At 39.2% G+C, this 22,976-nt stretch overlaps 1 protein-coding gene across 1 annotated transcript in view; it reads left to right on the top strand.

Annotated features, from left to right (window-relative positions):
* The first annotated feature begins 3,445 nt into the window (after nt 1–3,445).
* Nucleotides 3,446–22,976, top strand: part of LOC105388502 (adenomatous polyposis coli protein) — a 28,800-nt gene continuing 9,269 nt past the window's right edge. The window contains exons 1-5 of the mRNA XM_048621864.1: nt 3,446–4,452; nt 16,545–16,956; nt 18,634–19,944; nt 20,088–22,017; nt 22,417–22,582. Of these exons, the coding sequence (XP_048477821.1) occupies nt 16,651–16,956; nt 18,634–19,944; nt 20,088–22,017; nt 22,417–22,582 (3,713 nt within the window). The 5' untranslated portion in view covers nt 3,446–4,452; nt 16,545–16,650. The remainder of the gene's footprint in view (nt 4,453–16,544; nt 16,957–18,633; nt 19,945–20,087; nt 22,018–22,416; nt 22,583–22,976) is intronic.

The raw sequence follows: 22,976 nt of genomic DNA, 5'->3' as shown, positions 1-22,976 counted from the left end.
CACTGAATTTAAATTCAAGGTAGTGTTTAAATTATTTAAACTAATCTAGCAAAATTGTTATCATAAATCATAACCACATACAAATCAGCAAAGAAAATTATGCAGAATGTACACAAATAACAGTATTTATGAAAGATGTCTAGCCATACGTGAACATTATTTATTGCATGGAATGTGTCACCATCATGGCGATAACTGGACATGTCGTTATCGACAGATCCATCAACAAAAGGTTCCTATATGTGTGTAATGAAAGCGGAAAGTCTGTCTCTAATATTCGCCAAACAACGCCCTCTCTGTCTTTTCAACCCCCATTCACACACAGCGACCGCGCCTCATCCCTTAACTTCCCAAGGAAAATGCCATCGGGAAAACCACCACTATTTTCTCTACGCCTGAGCTTAAAACCAAATTGAAGCGAATATCCGCTTGCTACCATTCGGTTCTGCGCTAGAAGCAGTCGGCACGACACAATTCCACCTTCAAATTGTAGACCTTGTGTCCCGAAGGTTAGGGTTGAATGTGTTGGTGCACAGTGCGCAAGCACGCAGCCTCCCCTAGGGTTGGCACGTTCGATCCTGCCAGTCACCGCGCCGGCGTCGCCCGCTCGCGTCCCGGACCAACATCGAACCGGAACAAAAAAAAACAAAAGCTTTCACCACAGATAATCACCTTTTCCTTGCCCCACGTAAGGATAATGGTGGTGTCCTAAAAGAGTTTTCGCGTAATTAGCTTGCAATCGTTAATTTCGACGAAGTTATTTACAGTGGTTTTATAAGTGCAGTTTTATATTTCATTGTGTAATTATTTTTTGGTGCAGTTAAAGTGTGGTGCTAATTGTCCTCCATAATAATTCATCGATAAATAGTGAAGTTCGTGTGTGCAATTTCTTAGTATCCAAACAAATCTGCAACTAAAAAGGCTTAGTACTTCCAGCTTAGTACAAAATATTGAACGTCAATTGTTATTTTTAAAATATCTGAGGTACTGTTCTAGATGATTCTATTTGAATGTATTGGGTATCGTCGTGTGTGCTTCCTTCGTAGATAGAGTCGCAAAAGCTTCTGTGCCTTGAGGAAAATTTATTAAAATCACGAGCTTGCATAACAAAAACGGCAACAAACGCTAAGATATTAAACTCTTCTATCTAGATCTGCACAACAGTTCAACTACACTGTTAAAGAACCTAAAACCTCTAATTGAATTTTCGTATGAGTGTTCCTAGTAAAGTCACTGAAGAGATGACGTCAGATAAAGATCTATAGTAGTGCACACAGTATCCGCACTGCACCAATTTAAATTGTATTTCTAGGATAGATTTGAAATTCTAGGAGGACATGAAGATTTTTTGCAAAACTTTTTCTAAACTCACTTTTTCCAGATTATTCCAGTGCTATCGTGTGTTGGCCACCTTCTTACAATTACTGATTTATAGATCTTTCTAGCATCTTCTTCTCCTAGTAACAATTTGAATATCAATAACAACTGTTTTGGAAATGGTAAGGCACTGTTTACAGTCGCAATGCGCAAGTCTATAGGCTTTTTCAGTTCTAAAACTGGCTTTGAGCCAATTTATCAGCTGAGTTCCAACAATGAAATATTCATCCACTTAGTTAATGATGATGGGAATATTATTCATCCGAGCAGACGCCTCCGATCCGGTCGCGACTTTGAATAATGTTATCCGACTGAAAAACTTTGAAAAGGATTTACGAAAATGTGTCACATCTGAAACTCTTCAAACAGTTTGCTTCGAACCGCGTATCACGCATACAATTTGTTGACAGCAAAACACTTTCTATTACATTCATTACGATGAACGTTAATAATATAGCATAAACAAACAACACAAAGTACAGTGCAAGAAATGACATAAACGCTGGTACTTCCTCGTCAGGGCAGCTGCAGTAAAAACAAAAGCAACCCACTTCATAGTAATCACACACCTTCCTATAACTCCTGGAACAATTGCATTTATTTTACGAGCCAAGTTTAATATCCATTAGTTGGTTTTAGTCCCCCTTTTATAGGGAGCATGGGAGTGGCCGCGAGTGGTCACCACGTGTTAGTGACAGCGAGGGACCAGCTTAATTAAACTTGTATGAGGAATTAGTTCGCGTTTTGCTTCAATTAAATGGTTCGTGAGGGATCCATGTATTTGGGTCATTCGGCGCTTTGAGCTTATGAATTTCCTTGATGCTTGCAAGTCTTACTTTGTCTACAGAAGGTTTTGAAATGCTTAGAATTTTGAAATGAATCTACATAGTGGTTGTGTCGGTTGAGTATCATAGATTGATTGCAAATGACTGCTAGATAAGAGGTATGGTGTGCGTATGAAAATAAAAGAGAGTAATGAGCCGAAGATGAAAACGCCTTCCAAAACTACGTTTGTGTGAGATGAGAACTTCGACCTTCTCATCATTCAATTGCAGAAGTAAAACAACAATAATTTGTTGTGCGAAAGACAATCAGATAATTATTCTGCTGTATAACATTAAAAACACTGAAATCAGTGAATGTAGTGTGACTAGTTGAGACAGGGAAAAAAATAGACTTGCATTCAGTGTGATATAACATATTAAAGTCTAAGAACCTTATAAGGGTATGTGTGTCGACAGCATTGAATTTATTGTTCCAATGTAAGAGATTAATGAGGAAAACCTGAAACACCAGCTGCAATTATTCAATCTACTATACGGATAATATAAGATAGTTATTTTTCGTTTTTAACCTAGCATTGTAGATAAATAAATGCAATTCTTTTACCATTAGCGGCACACAAAACAATGCAAAAACATACCTAAGTCTTCAGCGTGACAACAGTAACTGTATAAAGTACTTAACGAGCTTTAAACTTTAAAAAAAAGATCTATTAGAGAGCCTTTCTTCTAATTTCCTTTCTTCAGAGGCACTTTGAGTAGTCACCGTGTAAGTGACAATACTGGCAGTGTTAACACGAGCCGTAGCCCAGATAAACGTACTTAGTATTGTTTTTACTGCAACAGTATTCAGAGCATGGCGCTGTCGTCGCAACCCCGATACGCGATCGACTCTAGTAATATCGAATATGCGACGTTCTACTCTCGTTTACGTTGAAACGAGACAATATCACCGTCTGGGCTGCATGCTTGTATAAATTGTTGCATAGAGAGCTCTCTATAATCTATGTTACATAGTTTACCCCAGATTGGGACAAGATCGACATGGTTAAAATCTGAAGATACCTTTGTATTTCTGTATTTCGAGATGTTTTTTTAGTATACCTACCTACCTAAATCTATGTTTAGCATAATTTTTCTATGTGTTGATTTCTATCAATTCAAGCCTCATCTCTGGATGAATTAAAAATATGTCCAAACCAACATGATTACTTATAATTTGCAGTACTTATATTAAATTTGTTTATTTCTCTTAACCATATGATTAAATTTAACGTTGTTGTGTTCATTGATTACTTAATCTCCCGGGTCTAAGCTTCAATCATAGTAATTGTTAGTCAGTGTATCTGCTACGTTCGTGAAAGTACTGTCAAATAGGTTACATTACACGATGATTCAATCGCTACGTCGACTTCTGCCGAGCTTGATTGACGATCGATGGCCGCATACGAATTAGTGTGATTTTCTACTAATTACCCCTCAATTTTACTTGTTGATTACGTGAATCGTTACATGCTCCAGTGCGGTTTACATTATTTAATTAATATGCATTATCTGTTCTTCGAAAGCATTTTTCTTTACTGCAGATTTTTCCTAAATTATATCCTTGTACCTAGTAGTTATCCTTTGATCATGATTCGTGAGAGTAGTCTGTACAGCTTTCGATTGTGTGTATATTTTTGATGAATCTAAATAATAATAGCGGCGCTTACGTTTCGTTATCACTTTTAAATTCCGCTTCGTTTATTTCGCCATAATCTTAATTGTTTACGGATAGGTACGGCCATAACAAAGATTATTGCGTGCTGAAACACTCCAATGCACATGGAAATGCATGCTAAGGTTAACGCTGTTCAGTTGACTGGCAATAGTGAGAAACATATCCCACCTCGGCGCGCGGCTCGCTCGAGTGGCCGCACGCGCCTTCAGTCTGTGTCGACCGCAGCGCGGGAACTGCGCGCGCTGAGCTTCGCGCCGCACTCGAATTTCGAACACGATATTCTTTTTCCAAATCGTGCGTCGTGCGTGCGGTCCGGCAGTTTTTTTCCTCTAATCAGTGCTTACCGGCCAGTGTTTTGATCGATTCAGAAGAGAATTAATGACAGTGTGCTGCCGTTTTATAATCGTGTCTGTTATCGGAAGAATGCGTAGAAATCGCAACGCTTCAGCAGCTGGTTAGAAGACGGGTATGGTGGCGCGTGCCCGGTGGTTGCCCGGGTTGATGACTGCAGGCCCCAGTGGTGTTGGTTCATGGTGGTTGCGTCGGCCTGATCGCCATAACGGTTGCATGTAGGTGTGTTTTTTGGAATTTGTAAAAAGTTTACCTCACGCACAGGAACTAGTGTGTAGTTTTTGCACCGATGGTGTTTTTACTAACAAATCTAGCCCTGATAATGAAACGAAATATTCTGTATAAACCAGTAACTCCGTAAGACTGAAACAATCAGCTGCATTTTTCATGAATTAATTTTAATTATGAAATGTGTATGTAGTAAGAAAGTAATTTAAATGAGAAAGTGCTTAATAAAATGAAGTGTAATATAATCATAATGCGCATTGCTTAAAAAAGCAGAGAGATTATGAAGGCAAATGAAATTAAGAGAAACATTATTATTTCACCTAAAGTAAGCAAATACACACGTTTGAATTGAATTGCCCGAAGTTATAGCACAGACCTACACTAAGGCCTGCTATTCATTGCACAAAAATATTAAAAGCATTCAATTTAATATGGACTTACTGAAAATCAGTCAGTTTATATCTAATAGATGCCATCGATAAACAAATTAATGATTCTGGGTTTTCCTTTGACTAGTGCTCCGTATTTTGTAAAATAAAACTGACCTTGTCCAAAAGTCATGAAACTCATGAATGAATGATCTCGTCCTACTCGTAAACTCGTAACGTAACTGCAACGCCCTACGAACAGTGCATTCGTTCTAAAATTATATTCTGTTTAGAATTGCTGCTACTACAGGATCTCTGGGTTGTGTTCCCCATGTTTTGATACGGTGGCATGTGTATCCTTTGAGAAATTTAAACTTGATATTAAGATTCTTTAAGAAATTTTCTGCCTTCAATCAACATTCTTCGTATGTTTTTGTCTCAAAAAATAAGAATAAATTTATTCTTATTTTTTGAGTATCAATTTTCACTGAGTATCTATTTTCCCAGTACCAAGATAAATATTGTATTGAGGTTAAATTTGCATTTAGCCACGATGAAATTTCCTTGAGAAAGGCCATGTGAGTTATCTTGTTAAGCAAATAGAGGTATAACAGGGGTATATTCCATCGAATTGCATTAATAATTTTTGCTACACAATCATAACTGATTAGCTATGATTTCATAGATACTCATTATTATAAACATAGTTATCTCATCAAAAACCTCTTGTAACGTGCTTCATCGTTAACCATGGATATCCTTATTTTAAATTCATAATCCGTAATGAAAATGAACCTATCTCAACAAAACTAACACTGACTATGTAATTTGAAGATACAAGTGGTTTTAAGTGTCTTGCAACATGAACTTCGAACTAAAAATACCATTACAACTTAGAAGTGAATCTTTAAAGCTTACTTTCTTTTACAATTTAACCATTGTTCCTCGGCCTGTGCATAAATTAGCCCTTTCTCTAAATATAGTGTACATACTGCGCATAGAAAGTTTATTGTTGTTCTGTGGATTTCTGTACGTATCGACTTTTGGTAGCGATCACCAACAACACTCTAACACTAAGTCAAATCTTAAATTTTATTCCATTGCTATCATCAATCAATAAGAGCATATACGCTTTAACGCAATAATTCAATCAATATTTATTTAATCTGTATTTTTTTAACTAAAATATTTTTGGTTCTTAATTTTTCACTACAAGTTCAACCATGATATTATCTAATCTGTCAACTCATACAATAACTGTCGTTTACAAGAGCTGCCTCTATAATTAGTCGCCACCGTACTAAGGCTGAGTCATATTCTGAAATAGATAGTGGAAGGATTATAGCTACGGGGCCATAGGTGTGTTGGAAATGTGGGCCTTTTCACAACTATGGTTTCGTGTACTTGTGGTTTTGTGTCACCATTTTAATACCTTTATACGAAGGGCTTGCTTCGTTCGGTGGTTAAAATTGGTAAATTACGCTTACGATATTAGACGGGTATCAAATCACCGGTTTTATGAAACAGCGAATTATAAATAGGTACAATTATACAAAGTAGGTAATAAGTCCGTCAAACACAAGTTAATGGACAACCTATAACTGAATTTTTGAAACTGAAACTAAAAAACTGTACATGAAATAATGAAAACTCTAACAAAATATAATCGGATGGCTGCACACAATGATCTATGGTTAAGAGATGACTCATGAAACAATTAGAACAATTACAACTAAAGAACTGTTAGTTCAAGCCGAGCAGTAACAACGATCACGAGTCGCAAACACTTTTTTTGTCTATGATTCAACACTGCGGACATTGCTGATAAACCAGACAGAGCTATTCTGCTCCTTTATTGCATCTTTAAATATTTAATGGACTTAAAAAGTTAAGCAAAAGTACAGTTTTATGACCTGCAGAAGACGTTTGACCAGGAAAATAAATATTAGATAAACAAGTGGAGGACTAAGTAATAAGCAAAAATATATTTTTTGAGTAAAATCCTATTTTGCTATGTTAAATTTCTTTCCTGTGGCAGTATACAGTATGATTATACTATAAAATGCCTTATGAGCTAAATTATTACAACTTCCAATGCGGCGGAATAGCCCCGCGCGATGAGTCACTCACGCGCAGGTGAGAGAAACGCCGGCGCCGGCCAATGACTGTGGTCCGGTGCAGCGCATGCGCACTAACACATTCATTGCAATTATCTCGTTAGATAAGTACTTTAAATGTTCCTTGTGCCGTATCTTTCCGAAGCTTTGAAATCCACTAGCATCTTAGAACACGGTTCCAATTTTGAAATTGTCATTTTCTTTTTCGCCGTGGCGAATGGCCAGCTACACTTTCTTTCATGTTGGATTTTGTATTATAGCTTAGCTCATTCATGTTTTTTTTCTTCAATATATTTATAGATTTAGGTATTTTGGTAATTTAATTTTTATTACTTTTCTTGCATTTTCACTGCTGTTCGGTTCTTTATTTATCGATTTTAGTTCAGTTCATGTTATTTCTATAATCCAATCAGTATGGGTTGTAGTGCGTAAAATCAGAGAAATATCATAGAACACGACATGAAATTGTGTCAGCGATTGTCATGTCAAACGCAACAAGAAGATGTTAACGGTTCCACACCGCAAACTGCGCTTAATCCCAATCACCGACGCTTAAACTAGTGGCTATATTCTCTTTGACCAACACTTTGTAGAATTGAGTGTAGACCTCAGTAATGTGCGGTTGAATAGATTGAAATGATTGATAGATTGATCGTACAGATTAAAAATCGGATTAGATCGTGTCTGGCTGTTAGTTTATTGTAGTTGACTACTTATTTATTTGTTATATAGTTTCAAGAGAAAGCTTATGTGTTTTAATCACCTGATTTCAGTTTACATTCAATAACTTTAATCATATCAAGTAACAAAATAGGTTCTTCCATTTCAGTTTGATCATTCAATATTGGTTTAAAGTAAATATACTTCAATTGTGCGGCTTGTTACACTGTTTAGAATAACATGCTACCTCTCGGCTAAAGGACCAATTTTGATATTATTGTAGGAATAACGGATTAATTAATTCTCTTTAATACCTTAACTAGACACCCGTAAATCTCCATCTGTTTCAGTGGGTGTTTTATGTCTGTCCTGTTTCGGCCAATCGTCCCCGCCCACTCGCTGTCTCGGTCTATCCAATTTATGTGCATCGTCGTATATTTACTTGAACACATTAATTCCTAAAGAGATTTCTGTAGAATACTCGTAGTCTCCAACCGATAACATTTCTACGCAACGGTTATTGGTCCTTCGGCAGATATGGTCAGCATTGTACAGCAGCTGCGATTTTTCAGAGTAGAGTATCTCGTTAATCTTAATTCTCTGGCGAAAATCTGAATTCTGAAACGATCCTTCAGAAAAACCCTTAGTAGGTTTTTTTAAGTTTTAAAGATTTATATAATTATCCTATTTATATTAGACTGGCATAAAAAAAAAATAGTTTTCTATTCTAATAAGATACTTTTTACTGAACCAAATACCCCTTAATATGCCGAGAGGTCCCACCACCATCTCTTAGGATCTGAGTCTCCTGGTTGCGTCATATGACGGCGTCTGTTGAGTCATCTGCCCATACCTGGCCCCTAACCGGTCGCATTCGCAGATTTAATCACTTTCCTGATGCAGCTTTTGGTACATTGCTATTTATCTCACCTTTATCGTTTATCCTATTTTGCTTAGTAGAAAAACCGTTTATTTAATTATTAGATAGCTAAAGCTAGATGCACACTACTAAAAAGTTAATTAATATGTTCTAAACATAAACTGACAGCAACAGATGAAACAAGTGAGATTATTATTATGAAAACGTTATTAACAATACCATAACTAAAATTTAAATTGAAATGCCGACAGAATAAATTAACTTTTCATGTGACTTTGAGATTAAAATGAAAGAATGTGGAACGGTCTTTTAAATGAAAGTAAGAGTACGTAAGAAATAAAAATGCAATTTGTTTTTATTGTCTGCTAGTTAAGGTATAATATTGTTTGTGACTTTGTTGAACTGACCTCTCATAGGTCTGTGAAGTGTTAATTCTAACATTCGCTAATCTTGTGTAATGTGTAGTACAATGGAGATTGATTTCAGATGTTACATCATGAGAGAGTTCTGTGAATAAAGTCATTGAACGGTAGTAACTAGTTATTTCTTATATCATTCGATTGAGCGAATTCCTTCGGCTCAATCAATGAAGCCTTGAAGCGTTAGTAAGAAATATGCAACATCTTTTTTATTTATAGACATAAATCTAATCTACCGTAAATTTTAATTCTTAAATCGTTTACCGCCGGAAATTCAGATAACATCTACCACGAAGCCTGTTCTGTGAAAGACAGGACGTCCAGCCATTACACCGAGACCCGTGAAGGGCCTCACCTATCTTTCCTTCAGGAAGGAAGCACTCAACAATATCCGATCGGAAGAGGTCAAGTACGTTGGTCTGATGAAACGCTATAGGAAATTACGACCTGCATTTCGGCAGTCGCGCCGCCGCCGGGCCCTAGGAGATACGAATCTTGTTTGCCAGACTATCACCATCTCATAGCGATATACCAACAAAGTAAGTTTCGTTGTGTTACTACTTCATCGTTGGCTGATCTTGATGTTCGTAAAATAACACACCTTTACACACATTGTTGTGAAGCGTCCCGGCGCGGCGATGGCAGATAAAACTATAATTACACTAACGAGTACGCAATATTGGTAACATTTACAAATACGCAATTTAAATAACTATTATGAGTTTTTTAAAATGTTATAATTATAATATAACGTATAACTTATCGCAATAACATATTATGCTAATCGCAAGCGCCTTGGGTGTATGAAGCCAAAAATGGTGGTCCAAGGTGACTGATGCATTCTTTGTCACGCCTCCAGCCAAAGAGAAGACAATCAGACTGCCAATTCCATACAGAATTAATGCATAACAAAAATGTTGGGCCTCAAAATTAATTAAAGTTAACAAATGAAGACAAGTCAAAGGAAAATAGTTAATGAGATACTCACGATAAGAAAGTGGTGCGTGATTACATTTTCATTGTTTTGTCTGTTATAAATAAACTTAAACTGCAAGTATTGTAGTGTCAGTACTTTAATTAAACCATATATTATCTAAAATAGAAGTCTCTGAAGTAGGTATCTGGAATACTAACTAACTTTTTCCTGGCATCTTAGATCATAACTTTGCCAGCAGTGTTACTGTTCACACGTACACTAGTGGGTACATAACTCGGTTTATCTCGAACGTGTGAACTGTGCACTGTATTATTATTTGCATCGATTGTGTTTAACACAGTCGCTTCTTGTCGTTATGCATTCCCCGGTTCCCATATTTGTGTAAATTGAGAGTTTATGACGCTATTGCCTAATTCGTTTCCTTCCTGCTTCTACTTTTTCCACTCTTGTTATTTAATTTGGTGTTGTTATTGTTCTCATGTAATGAGTTTAAAATTATACGAATGTTTTGCGTAATTAGTAAGAATTATTATGAACAAAAAAAAAGTTTAAGTGCTACATTTTCATGAAGACCGTAAATCTTCTATTGAGGTTGTACGAGTTTCAGTTCAATCTTGGTTTGATGTGTAGTGCTACTCGTTTACTTTATCACCGTAGTAAAGTCTATTTATAATCGTGAAATGCCGAATTTATGTCAAGGTCCGATAACACATGTTTAATACATTATCCCTCATATTTTAGGAGGCTAATTCCTCTTAAGTCGTTTTATGTTCTGTTAAAGCCTCAGAATAATAATCAAAAATCCTGTTGAAATGTTTCTGGGTTGGTCCTCCTTGATAAGCATCTCTCAATCGCAGTGAAGCAATATCATCTAGCTCAACGACAATAGTTCACACTGGACCGTCCTATTTACCAGCTGTTAGCTCACTAGCCCGGTTCCGCTTCTTAGAATTAGTCGGGTCACCGCATCAGAGATGTGCGGCGCCAATGCATTCTTGGCTGCTGACCTGACGGCGAAGTAGCTTCGGCATCCAGGCCTCATTGTTGAATGTGGAATTGGGACAGGTGCGTGAGATTGGATGTTTAATTTATAATGTTAACCATATGTTTCGTAAAAAGTACAGTTTACATTTTTATCAACATAAGATAAACATTTAAGAGTAAAACAAGAGAACATAATGAACGACAAGAAGATTCTTAGTTCTCAGAATCGAATCTAAAAAAAGAGTAAATTATGTTTCCTTTGTTGTAAGATCATAACAACGATACGAGTGAGTCAAAATATACATAACATGTGTCACATTTTAATTGATTATAATTGCTTGGCATAGTTCAAATAGCTAATATTATTTTCCTGTAAGTATAAGTTATGTTTGTAATTTTTTTGCACTCTCCCCTTTTTCCTATGTATAATTTCTCTCCTCCGAGGTAGTCTGGAAGAAATTACTCTTAGTAATAAGGCCGCCAGTTGTACCATCTATGTTGTGTATTTCCTCGTGTAATTTCTGTGTTTGTGTGCAATAAAGAATTATCTATCTATCTATCTATCTATCTAAGAAAACTGCAAAGACAGATAAGGATGCGATGGAAGATAAGTTAGGTAATTGTTTAGAGGACACGAGTCACATATGTTATAAAGTGTAGAGGTCAAAGAAAAGTAGAACATTGATGTGTAAAGAAAGGCAATCTCCCATATCTCAGTCACGTGATCAGGCAAATGACCAATAAACTTATGGATAACCATTCTTTCGCTGTAAGTATTGCTGGTATGAACCATTCACATAATATGTATACGTACAAGAACTGCTGTGTCTTTGATTATGTAATTAGCCATAATTATACACTTACAAGTAACAATGTTGGTACCTGACATAAATTATGCAGTCATGACTTTTTGCATCATGTTATCCAAGCTTTCTCCGTTTTATGTGGTTTTTCTTATTACTTGTCGTTGCACTTTTGCTGAAAAGTACTTATCGTAAAACTAAATCTTATGTCATGCTTAATACAGCGTAGATTTACCTGGCAAGTTGTGTAGTAAATTTAGAGTTCTTTGATGTATTTGCCACTTATCTTTCGCTACGCCTTTTCATAGTTGCACAGTTTGATTGAGAAATGACTTCATCTCCAATATCTGGCAATTGTTCTTACGTTTATTAAACTCACTTTCACTGCTAGAAATATGATTTCACTTTGTGTTTCATTATGTTTTTGCGGCGACCACGCTCTTTTGATACACATTTGAAGATTCGTAGAAATTAATTTAGATGAGAAAGAAGAATCGCATTTCATTTGTGTGCGTAACATCGGGAGCTGTATTCTTTATGTTAGAATAAAACTCAGTTTTGTTTTTAAAATTACATACCTGGTTCTTTTCTTACTTAAATGAAAAATATTTTCCTACTACCATTGGTTTTTTGAAGATTGTCCCGCCATCATGAGCCTGTCTCACTCCAATAAGTGTTGCAGACGGGTGCATCGCTTTCACTCTCGCCTGTGCCTTGTCTGTGTTACTTCACTTTCATCACTCAACTCAAAATTATTGTTACGGTCTCTTTTAAAAAGTTTATAATACCTAGTTAAGGTTATTTCTTTCTTTTCTGTTTTGTGTTTGGCTCTTTAGCCATCCTTTTTCGATACTATTCAATTGATTTATTATTTCGTTGCGTGTTCAGTATTCGTCTTTTCGCCAAAATTAACTTTAACTAATGGTTGTTTAAGGTTCTACAAAACAATACAGCAACCCACAAAAAATACGATAGTAGTTACCAACTTTCCATAATAATGTGTAATGCAGTACCATAACTAAAATCCTTCGTTACCCTTGTTTCACATGTGAAGTTCCCTGTCCAGGACCCTATCAGCACTACATTTAAACTCGACAATCGCATGTCCAATGGGTCTTCATAAATGGAACCAGTTAAGTCTAAATTGTCCTGACTACATCATAAATTAAGTTAACATGCATAATATTTCCGCCGTTGATTGAAAGAATCAAGAATGAAATGGCTGGATAACCATTTCTTAAAACGTATCCCAGCAGTGCCGTGGTTAGTGATTACGCCTCTAACAGTTGACTGTCATTAATGTGTGCATGTCTCTAACGGTTTACTTTTAGCTGGTAAAAACTAACTCTATTTATAGTGAGCGCTTCCTGTCACGGATCGGGGTTGTCGTAGTACCACGCATGTCTTTGGAATAGATAATACACTCATGGCATTGAAAAAGTTCCATTAACAGCAGTTTAGACTTGTCCGAATATTATGTATTTTATTACATACTTAATATTTTTTTATGGTGATGAGATAGATGTAGACTCAGCTAATTAATAACGACTCGATCATTTAATTGTTAAGATTTATTTTTGATGTTTCTGTCACTCAAAAATTATTATCAACAGCGACCGAGGAAAATTTATGGTTCCAATGTGGTTCTAGTCTAGCCCATGCAGGCACATCAGGAGCGATATAGAAAGAAACCCATTATGTGATGCTCATGTCCCCTGGCGCACAGTAAATTAAGTTAGCAATTACTTAAGTGCACAATGTGTATACCGGGTAAAGGATACAATTTACTAAATGGTTCTTATAGCCTTACCTCAAGTTAAGCTAAGCACTTCATATTATACTAGTATACTATTATAATTTTATCAATATCGTTCTGTTGGCAGCTCAATGTAATAAAAATGCTGTACCATACTGAATAAGTATGAAGTACTTAGCTGTCTTTTGTTTCCACAGCTGAATTTCAGTGTTGGTCCCATAATGAAAGTTTTGGCTTGCAACAATGTCTTCAGAAAAGTTTGCAAATGTTAAACCAGCACCTACCAAGTTTAGCTTTTCTAGAGTAACTGCCTAGAGTACAGTATTTATAAGGCAGAGAAATCTGACCTGTTATTATGAGAGGGGGGTCAAGGGGGGTTTCTCTGCACATGACCGTACAGTCAGCTTTAAAAGTACCTATACACTTTTTTACTTCGTCAAACTCATAAACCGCCTATGCATTTATTCAGACATAGATCGTTGGAAGTTTGACAATGTAAAAAAATGGTAAGTATATCTACTTATGAATATGACTTTACCTAGAGTAGAATTAGCGCGACGATCTCAGTACGTGGTTTCACTTATGTAAGGCGGTTCAATGACTTTTTGTTTTGCTAATTTCGTTACTAGTGCAATTAGTAATTACTCGTCGTAGTACGAGATTTGTTTGAAGCACGCTGTGAGTAGGTACTATGGTTTAAACATATTTAATTCGTTAAAAAAATATTAAGTCTCTTTGTTTTTGTGCAAAAATAACATTGATATATCAAAATAGATATTTACCGCTATAAACATGGGTTTACTTCCGAAAAACGAACCATTTTTACGCCTCATAAAAATTTAACGTCACGTTATGTTTGTATATATATATAGTCAAGGTTAAGTCAATTTCTAATATCCTGCTAGTATTATAATATTTATAAATTTTAATTATAGCACTGGACGGCCAGTAGCTAAACACTAGAACTTTATTTTTGATCTAGTCCCTGCCGATGGCGGTATATAAGTACATATTTGTTCAAAGACTTTTCAAGTCACTCAATATCCTAGCTTTTATATTCCACTGCAGATTCATATCAATGAGTGAATAATTTATGTTTTTTTAAATCTGTTTTAAATTAGAAACGAGATCATTACTGCCAGCGTTTTAAAGCCATTTAAAAACCCCAAGTCTGCTCGAACGGCGCAAAAGGTTTGACAAAGCACCCCTGAATATAGGTCAACAGGCTCTAGAAATAATCCTCATATACGACCATGTCTATGCTTCTTCGCCTGCCGCGCTGGCTTTGTATCAATATGAGCATACCTTATTTAAAAGAAGATGTGATAAGTTTCGAATCGATTTGGTTACTAGTGACTACATACTATTGTATGGCATACTCTGTTGGAGGAACAATAAATAAATAAATAAATATACAAATAAACTCTCATAATTATATTACCAAACTCGTATGACTGAAGCCTTTGTTTTCAGTTTAATAGCGACGACGTAATGTGAGTCATGTAAGTTGTAAAAAGCTCACACTGCGCACTTGACTAAATCCTACAGGCTGTTTTATTCTCAACAACTTTAGTTCTAAAAGGTTTGAAAATTAGAAAAAATTTAATATTACGCAATTCTATTTACCTACAGGCACTTTAGTTTGCCACGTGACTTTGGGGAATTTCATGTTTTTTTTATTCAAATAGAACAAAACTTGTATAAAACGTCCCCATTTCAGCTTACTATAGTTACCACTTTTGCAACATCCTGTATACAACAGTTTTCATTTTCTACTGCTGATCGATATATTGCTATACTTACAGTAAGTGTATACGTATGTGGGATAAAGAGAGATTTATAACCTTGTAGCTACATCCGCTGATAATTATGGAAAATCCAAAGTGCTTACCCGTCTATTTCTGAGAGAGTGCTAATATAGGTTAATGCTCTATATTTGCCCCCTTCTATGCGTCCAATGTGTTTGCCACGTGGTTCCACTGTGTCATCACATCTGTTGCTATGATCCCATGTCGGTTGTATGCCTTATTGCGTAATTCAGTTATATTATATATAACTAACAATCATTGTTTTGTATGTATGGTGTCAACCAGGCAATGCAATGGTAGATGGGGTCCGAAACCTGGCATTATTCAGCTACTATGCTGTTAGGTTTTTTGCATAAGTTTAGCCTCACTTTGCGTGCACTTCAGTGTGTGTTACAATCCAATAAACATTCATAATTCTGTTCGATTGTTTTATTGATAAAGAATCAGAGCGAGAATAACATAGAAAATGGATTCACGTACACTTACTAATATGCAAATTGCATCACAGAGTTTGTGATTTCATTTCATGCGCCCATTTTCTTAGAATATATGTTTTGTTTGTTTCTATTATATCACAATAAGCACTTACATTGTTATTAAACATACAGAGGTGAGCATGTGTAAAATTGCTCCATCTCTTCACATTTCCACATTACCACCTGGCTCCGCTCCAAATAATAGAATCGGCAATCGCGATAAATTTAAAAGTATTTCAAATGTGAACCACCTAGTTCAAGCCCTTCTTATTTTGTATGTAAGCTAAATGAAGATTAACCTATTTATATAAATATCTTTAAGTACTTCTTACCACAGAAATTCAATTTGCGATAACGCTATGAATAGAGGTCATTGGCTTTTATAGCGCTCTAAAATGACTATACCCATGGGTATACGCGGTGTGGTATACCACTAAGTCATGAAGTTTTCAATTTATAAGTCACACACACACACGCACTCACGCCTTGTACTAATGTACTCCCTTGCGGGGTAGGCAGAGGTGCATTGCTGCACCCACTTTTCGCCAGAGTGTATGTTAGTCCCAATGTAATAGGGGGCGGGCCTATTGCCATTTTACGGGCACATCCAAGACCCGAGAACAAATATCTGTGTTTAAACAAATATCTGCCCCAGCCGGGAATCGAACCCGGGACCATCGGCTCAGTAGTCAGGGTCACTAACCATTACGCCATTCGGTCGTCAATTTATAAGTATAGGAGAAAATGTAGCAAATAATTTATTTAACACCGCCGATACCTAATACATTCCACCATAACGAAAAACCTGTCGCAACCACCTAAAACATTACACCAGACAACAAAATTCACTAACTTAATTCTTCCTCGCGACAAAATAGAAGCAAAAAACAAACTCGCTCCAGTGACAAAAACCGTCAAACCGATCCGGGAATAGAAACATGATATAATAAACAACTCAACTGGAGCAGACGCAGTGACGCAACCATGAGTTCCCGGGAATACTACAAAGTGACGTACAGAAGCAAGACCACCGGCGACCACCCATCCTACGACAACCATCCCGACGCATTAGACAACGACGCAGAGTTCAACGCCAACCAGTTCAAACTGTACGATGACTTCACCACAGATTTGAGGATCAACTACAACCCTCTTAGGAACAACCTGTTCCCGGCCGAGCTCGGAAGGAGGGACTTCGCCGACAGGAGGAAGACTGCTGACCCCAACGACTCGGGCGTCGACATGGAAAACGGAAATCCGGTTGATGTTGCGTCTAATGACAGCGATTTGGTAAGTGGTACAGAAGCGGTGTAGAAGGAATTGATAGGTTATGGATAGATGATGTAGCTTGATTGGAGTGTGCCCAAAACAAGAGTGAAGCGAATGTTTAATTGTCTGTCAACCTTAATCCAGTGTTGAACACACATTCGGTGTCTCCGGTTATGGTTGGAGTACGCAATTCGTCATCAGCGTTTTTTAATGGATTGTAGACATTTTGTCACTTCCGTTGACGAGCATTTCGTTCATGTTCCCGCCATGTTGCGTTGCTCAGACGATTTGTTGCCAAACAGACCGATTAAGTCGTTCTTTTAAGAATGAATGTTTAACAATTTTATGTACTAAATTTGTTATAAGGAAGATAAAAAACACGCATTGCCTACACACATTGTTGGATTGCAATGGATGTTCCGGTCCTGAATGTTCTTTCTGCATTTGCAATCAATAAGTCCTTATAAGCGATCGGCCGGCCCTTACCGGCTCCCTAACAATATTCATAATCGAAATAATTCGTTCCTACTCTCTTCCTCGAACTACGTGCTTAGTGAATAAATCAATTGTTTAGGTCATCCACCTTTCTAGCGGAGGTATTCACAAATCATATTGACTTATCGTTTGAAGCAAACCAGTGTATGTTTGACAAACAGTATTATTTTTGTAGTACCGAACTGCTCATGTTTGGTTGCATGTATACATGGTGTGAAACAAATATTATTTTCCATAGAAGCTTTGTTGGTCACGTGACATTTCTACTATGGAGAATCTAAAATTGTTTTCGCCAATTTGTGACATCCTGATTTTATTTTCGGATTAGATATAACATGGTGCACACGTAGGTTTCGGCTTAGAATACCCTTTTTGCAACACCATGTATATAGTTATTATAATATATAAAGTTTATTTATAAAGCTTGGAATCATAAGAATGCAACTTCTGGCTGGCGCGTGCTGAAACAGGGTATTGTTGATTAGTTGCGCCGGACAATTTCATTATCAATGGCCATTGTTTTAGAAACAACCATTACCCTTTGACTTGCTGCAACAACGCAAGTGCAGTTCATAAAAGGCGGTGTCAACGTTTCAAACCCTTGACCTTTGAAGAATATTATGTAAATAAATAAAACACATACAGACAAATATCGATAATGCATGTAATGTTAATATTGTTAATTTGCAATATAATGTAGTTAGCACAGAAAATAAAAGTATATGCTTCGTAAAACGTTAATAGTTGATTGCAATAAACCAATCTCAACAAAGGCGAACCAAACTTGAAAATCTCTTGCCGTGAACTTATTTCCTGTAATCCTCGGCATCGGTATGCTCCCTGGCGTATTGTCTTGGCAATGAGTCATTGCAACATTACTATGCGCGATGAGACTTCATGCGGGCTTTATGTGTGACACCATTATGACTCTGTAATGTATAATTGTATATGTAGCACTGTTATGTTATCGATAATATAGTTAGCTTCTTTTCAATTCGGGGAGAGTTAAAAATTATTTGGTTTCGGTTGTTTGGTGAAAGTTGTTGTTTGGTAGTAAACTTGTTGTCACCGCCAGCCGGCCTTGACTGTACGAATATCATTGTTTTTAATCTGCCGTCGTAATTCGTCCTGTCGGCCTTTACCTTGGCCACGATACCCTTATACGGTCAACGTTTTAACGCGTTTTGTCTCTCGTTGTTGCAGTTGGAGAATGAAGTGATGGTGGACACGTGGAGCAGCATGGACTCGTCCAACTCTCCGCTGACCGACTCCGGCGCGTCCGCCAGCGAGGACCTCACCCCCTCCACCTCGAGCGAGCCCCCGCGCCCCGCGCCCGACCCCCGCGACAAGCCCAAGACCCTCCCCAAGCCCACGGACAAGCGACGCGACCTCACGCTGCAACTAGACACCATCGACGACCCCCTCCCGCGCCGCCCGCACTTCCTCGACGAAGACTACCAGCCCCCGTCTCGCTCTAACCTCGAGTGCAGGATACCCAAGCCGCACTTCCTCGACCACTCCCCCTCTCCCGATGAGCTGGACGAACGCAGCGACATCACCAACCCGAATTTCCTAGACGATGATATCCTAGAAACAGATGACGGTAAGAAATCCGGTGCTTTACCCAAACGACAGCAGAAGCAGGAGGAGCGACCGCGGACGAACTACAGGACCGCACTGCACTATGGGCTGGAGAGTGCGGCGCGGTCGAGTGAAAGAGACAAACGCGCATCGCAGTTGTATCGCGGCACGTGGCCCGGCGAGCGAGAGCCGTGGCCCGACGCCGCCAGCGTCCGTAGCTTCTCTAGCAGTGGCTCGGGCGACGCACCCCGCCCCGCAGCAAACCTCGACAACAAAATGGAGTGTGTGTACTCTCTGCTATCGCTCTTGACCCTGTCGCCCGACAACAACGCGGATCTCAGCGGCCCGTTGTTGGAGATGAGCCGCTCGGTCGAGAGCTGCGTCGCCATGCGCCAGGCCGGCTGCATACCGCTCCTAGTGCAGCTCATACACTCCAAACTGCCAAGAGAAACGAGGGATCGCGCGGCGAAAGCGCTCCGCAACATCATACACACACAAACGGACGACAAAGCCGGCAGACGCGAAGCGAGAGTCTGGAGACTGTTGGAGCAAGTTAGAGAATACTGCTACACGCTAGAAGACGTGGTCGAATCGCGGAAGGAAGGGAGAGAGTTAATAGAGGATGACGCGACGAAGCACCCGAGCCAGAGCGTGGCGGCGCTTATGAAGCTATCCTTCGACGAGGAGCACAGGCACGTGGTGTGCCAACTGGGCGGGCTGCAGGCATTGGCCGCTCTTGTCAGCGGCGACCAATCAGCGCACGGCAGCGGCACCGACGACCACACGTGTCTCACCATGCGCAAGTACGCCGGCATGACGCTGACCAATCTCACGTTTGGGGATGGCAATAATAAGAGTCTGCTCTGCTCGTTTAAAGACTTCATGATGGCTCTGGTGGAGCAGTTGGAGAGCCCCAATGAAGATATGCGACAGGTTGGTACAGAGTTTGAATTATTTATTGTAATGTGTCATTTCTTTCTTAAATAGAAAGTTAAGAAGGAAAAATAAGTATTCCTCAGCTGTCACTCAACAGTGGTCATGGTCACGTATATAATTATGTAACCTTTCTTTTTCAGGTGACAGCGGCAGTCCTAAGAAACTTATCCTGGAGAGCCGACACAAACAGCAAACAAGTATTAAGAGAAGTGGGCGCAGTCAAGGGTTTGACGAAAGCTGCGATGTCGTGCCAAAAGGAAGCCACACTCAAGTCCGTTCTGTCGGCGCTGTGGAACCTCACCGCACACTGCTCTATGAACAAAGTCGCCCTATGCTCGGTAGATGGCGCTTTAGGCTTCCTAGTAGACATGCTGAGCTACAACTCGCCGACTAAAACATTAGCAATAGTTGAAAACGCGGGTGGCATCATGAGAAACGTGTCCAGTCATATAGCCGTCCGCGAAGATTACAGGCAGATTCTCCGCGAGAGAAACTGCCTTAGTGTCTTACTGCAGCATCTCAAGTCCCCGAGTCTGACCGTCGTCAGCAACTCCTGCGGAACCCTCTGGAATCTTTCCGCCCGATGTCCGCAAGACCAACAGTTCCTGTGGGACCATGGAGCGGTGCCCATGCTGAGGAGCCTCATACACTCCAAGCACAAGATGATAGCGATGGGGTCGAGTGCAGCCCTCAAAAACCTTCTCAACTCCAAACCGGGGAAGACGCATATCATATCCTTGGATTCCACCGCGAGGAATATGAACCTACCAGTTCTGCCTACTCTCGGTGCTAGGAAGCAGAAAGCGTTGGAACAAGAATTAGACCAGAATTTGGCAGAAACATGTGACAACATCGAGCCAGCCACTTCTCCTAGCACTAGCAACAGGGAAGAAAAGAACCTCTTCACAGCTACTGAAAGACAAATTGCCATGAATTTAGAAAGGCATAGAATGACTTCAAGCTCCCCTTTGATGGGCAACTTATCTTCCCAGATCTCTTTAAGCCACAGTGCCCATTTAGCTGGTTATCTGAGCTGCAGTAACACACTGTTAAAGGGTGCTTTAGGGACGCGATCCGCTTCAGGTGGAAGCTCCAACAACGTCAATAGATCTGAGAGCAAAGACTCAGTCACCAGCACACACTCAGACACTGTCTTCGAGCGTGTAATGAGGACGGGGAAAGTGCCTGTTCCAACACCGAGGAACAAAGACCTGATGAAGACGGAAACGAGTGAAGCATTCAAAGCTAAGGACGGGAACTTTATCCGCTATAGTAGCCAGCCGCCCATACCCCCTCCAAGGAGTACGGAAATGAGAACTAACTACACCGAGTCCGGTTATGACGTCGACCAGGACTCGTGCGACCAGCCCATAGACTACAGCAGAAAGTACTCGGAGACCAAGAGCAGCGAGCCGGCAGAAGCGCCGCCCGAACCAAAACCCAAGTCGAAAAAGTCCAAGAAAGATAATCCAGACTTTGGAGACTATCAGGAGACAGACTTGGACCAACCCACGGATTATTCCCTCCGTTACGCCGAACACCAATCAGAAACTGGCTCGGATACTTCAGATCCCCCTGTTCCGTCTATCAACGAGGATACTATCAAGCACTTCGCCACCGAAGGCACTCCCTACGAAACTCCCATCATATTCTCCACCGCAACTTCTATGTCTGACCTCAGAGTTATAGGCAAAGACGGCAGACCTAAAGCGCCTAACATCAAAGAGAACCCCGAAGTCATGACGCATTCTGACGAAAAAGACACCTGTTCAATAGAAGACCCACCGATTGACAATGATCGTGCTATCTCAACTGTCGTCTCCTCTCAGCCAGTGGAGGAAAAGAGAGGGTTGTTTGACACCAAGTTCAGTTCAGGGATGGTGTCTCCTGAGAAGCCAGTGAACTATTGTGATGAGGGGACCCCAGGGTGCTTCTCTAGAGTGAGTTCGCTGAGCAGTCTCGGGGAGCCGACGGAAGAAGACAGTTTGGCGAAGAGGAACGCGATGGCAACCATCAATGTTGATCCGTGTTTAATGGATGAGAGTATCAACTCGGCTAAGGATAAAGATGGTGAGTTATGATTTATTATCGTTATAAAGCCAAGAGAGGGAATGAAAAGCTAGGTAATTCTCATGATAGAGTTAATAAAGTTTCCGTTCGTCACTAAGCCTATTTTGCTGTGAATTGTCGTTTAAAAAGCCCTCTAAGAAGCAATGACCGAACACTGCAGCGATGCCTACTCTGAATAAAGTTGGGTAGATATTTGTCCATAGCCTTTCTTTTTGGCCTATTTCATTGGGCCTAACACGACAGTGGCTAAAATAAGCTATGCTATAATGTGTAATAAATACTATACGTACCTCGCAAGATAGTATATTAGTAGAAGTTGTTGTTGCTTTCCTATGGCACCCCAGAGGTGCAGAAGGTCTCCACTAACTGACTGCTAATGTATACGTACAACTATTGCAGGTTCAAAAGCAGTAACCTTCGCCTCAGACGCTATAGAAACAGCCGCGTCCTCACCGCCCTGTGTGCAGGACACGCCGCTCATGTTCTCCAGAAGCAGCTCGCTGGGGTCGCTGCCGCAGGTGGACAATGATAACGATCATCGGCCGGATAACTTGAGTGATTTGAGGTTAGTCATATAGGTTTATAAAATTAACAAGTTTTAACTTAATTAGGGTACCAAAGGTCTTATTACGTAAAGCGATACTAGCTACTTAAATTATGTAGAAAGAAAGTCTTGCCGCAAAAATAAGTTAGAGCTTAATTTTGTTTATCGTGTGTCTAACGAGGCCATAGTTGACAGACAAATACTAGCATGCAAGTACTTTAGTAACTTTTGGTTTCGTGTTAGGTACCTAAAATTTAAATTTATACCTTCGTTTCTCGTGTCTATGTGCTTTATTACATAAAGTCTAAATTAGCCCAGATTTATCGTTTAACACAAAAATAATAAATTCACAATTAAAGTAAAAATACGGTAGTTTCACTCCTTACCATTCAGTAGATCCTTAAAATAACTTTCC

The sequence above is a fragment of the Plutella xylostella genome, chromosome 6 (genome assembly GCF_932276165.1).
Source record: "Plutella xylostella chromosome 6, ilPluXylo3.1, whole genome shotgun sequence".
In the NCBI taxonomy this organism is placed as follows: Eukaryota; Metazoa; Arthropoda; class Insecta; order Lepidoptera; family Plutellidae; genus Plutella; species Plutella xylostella.
Note: the sequence above shows the minus strand (reverse complement) of the source record. Positions and strands in the feature narration are given on the sequence as shown.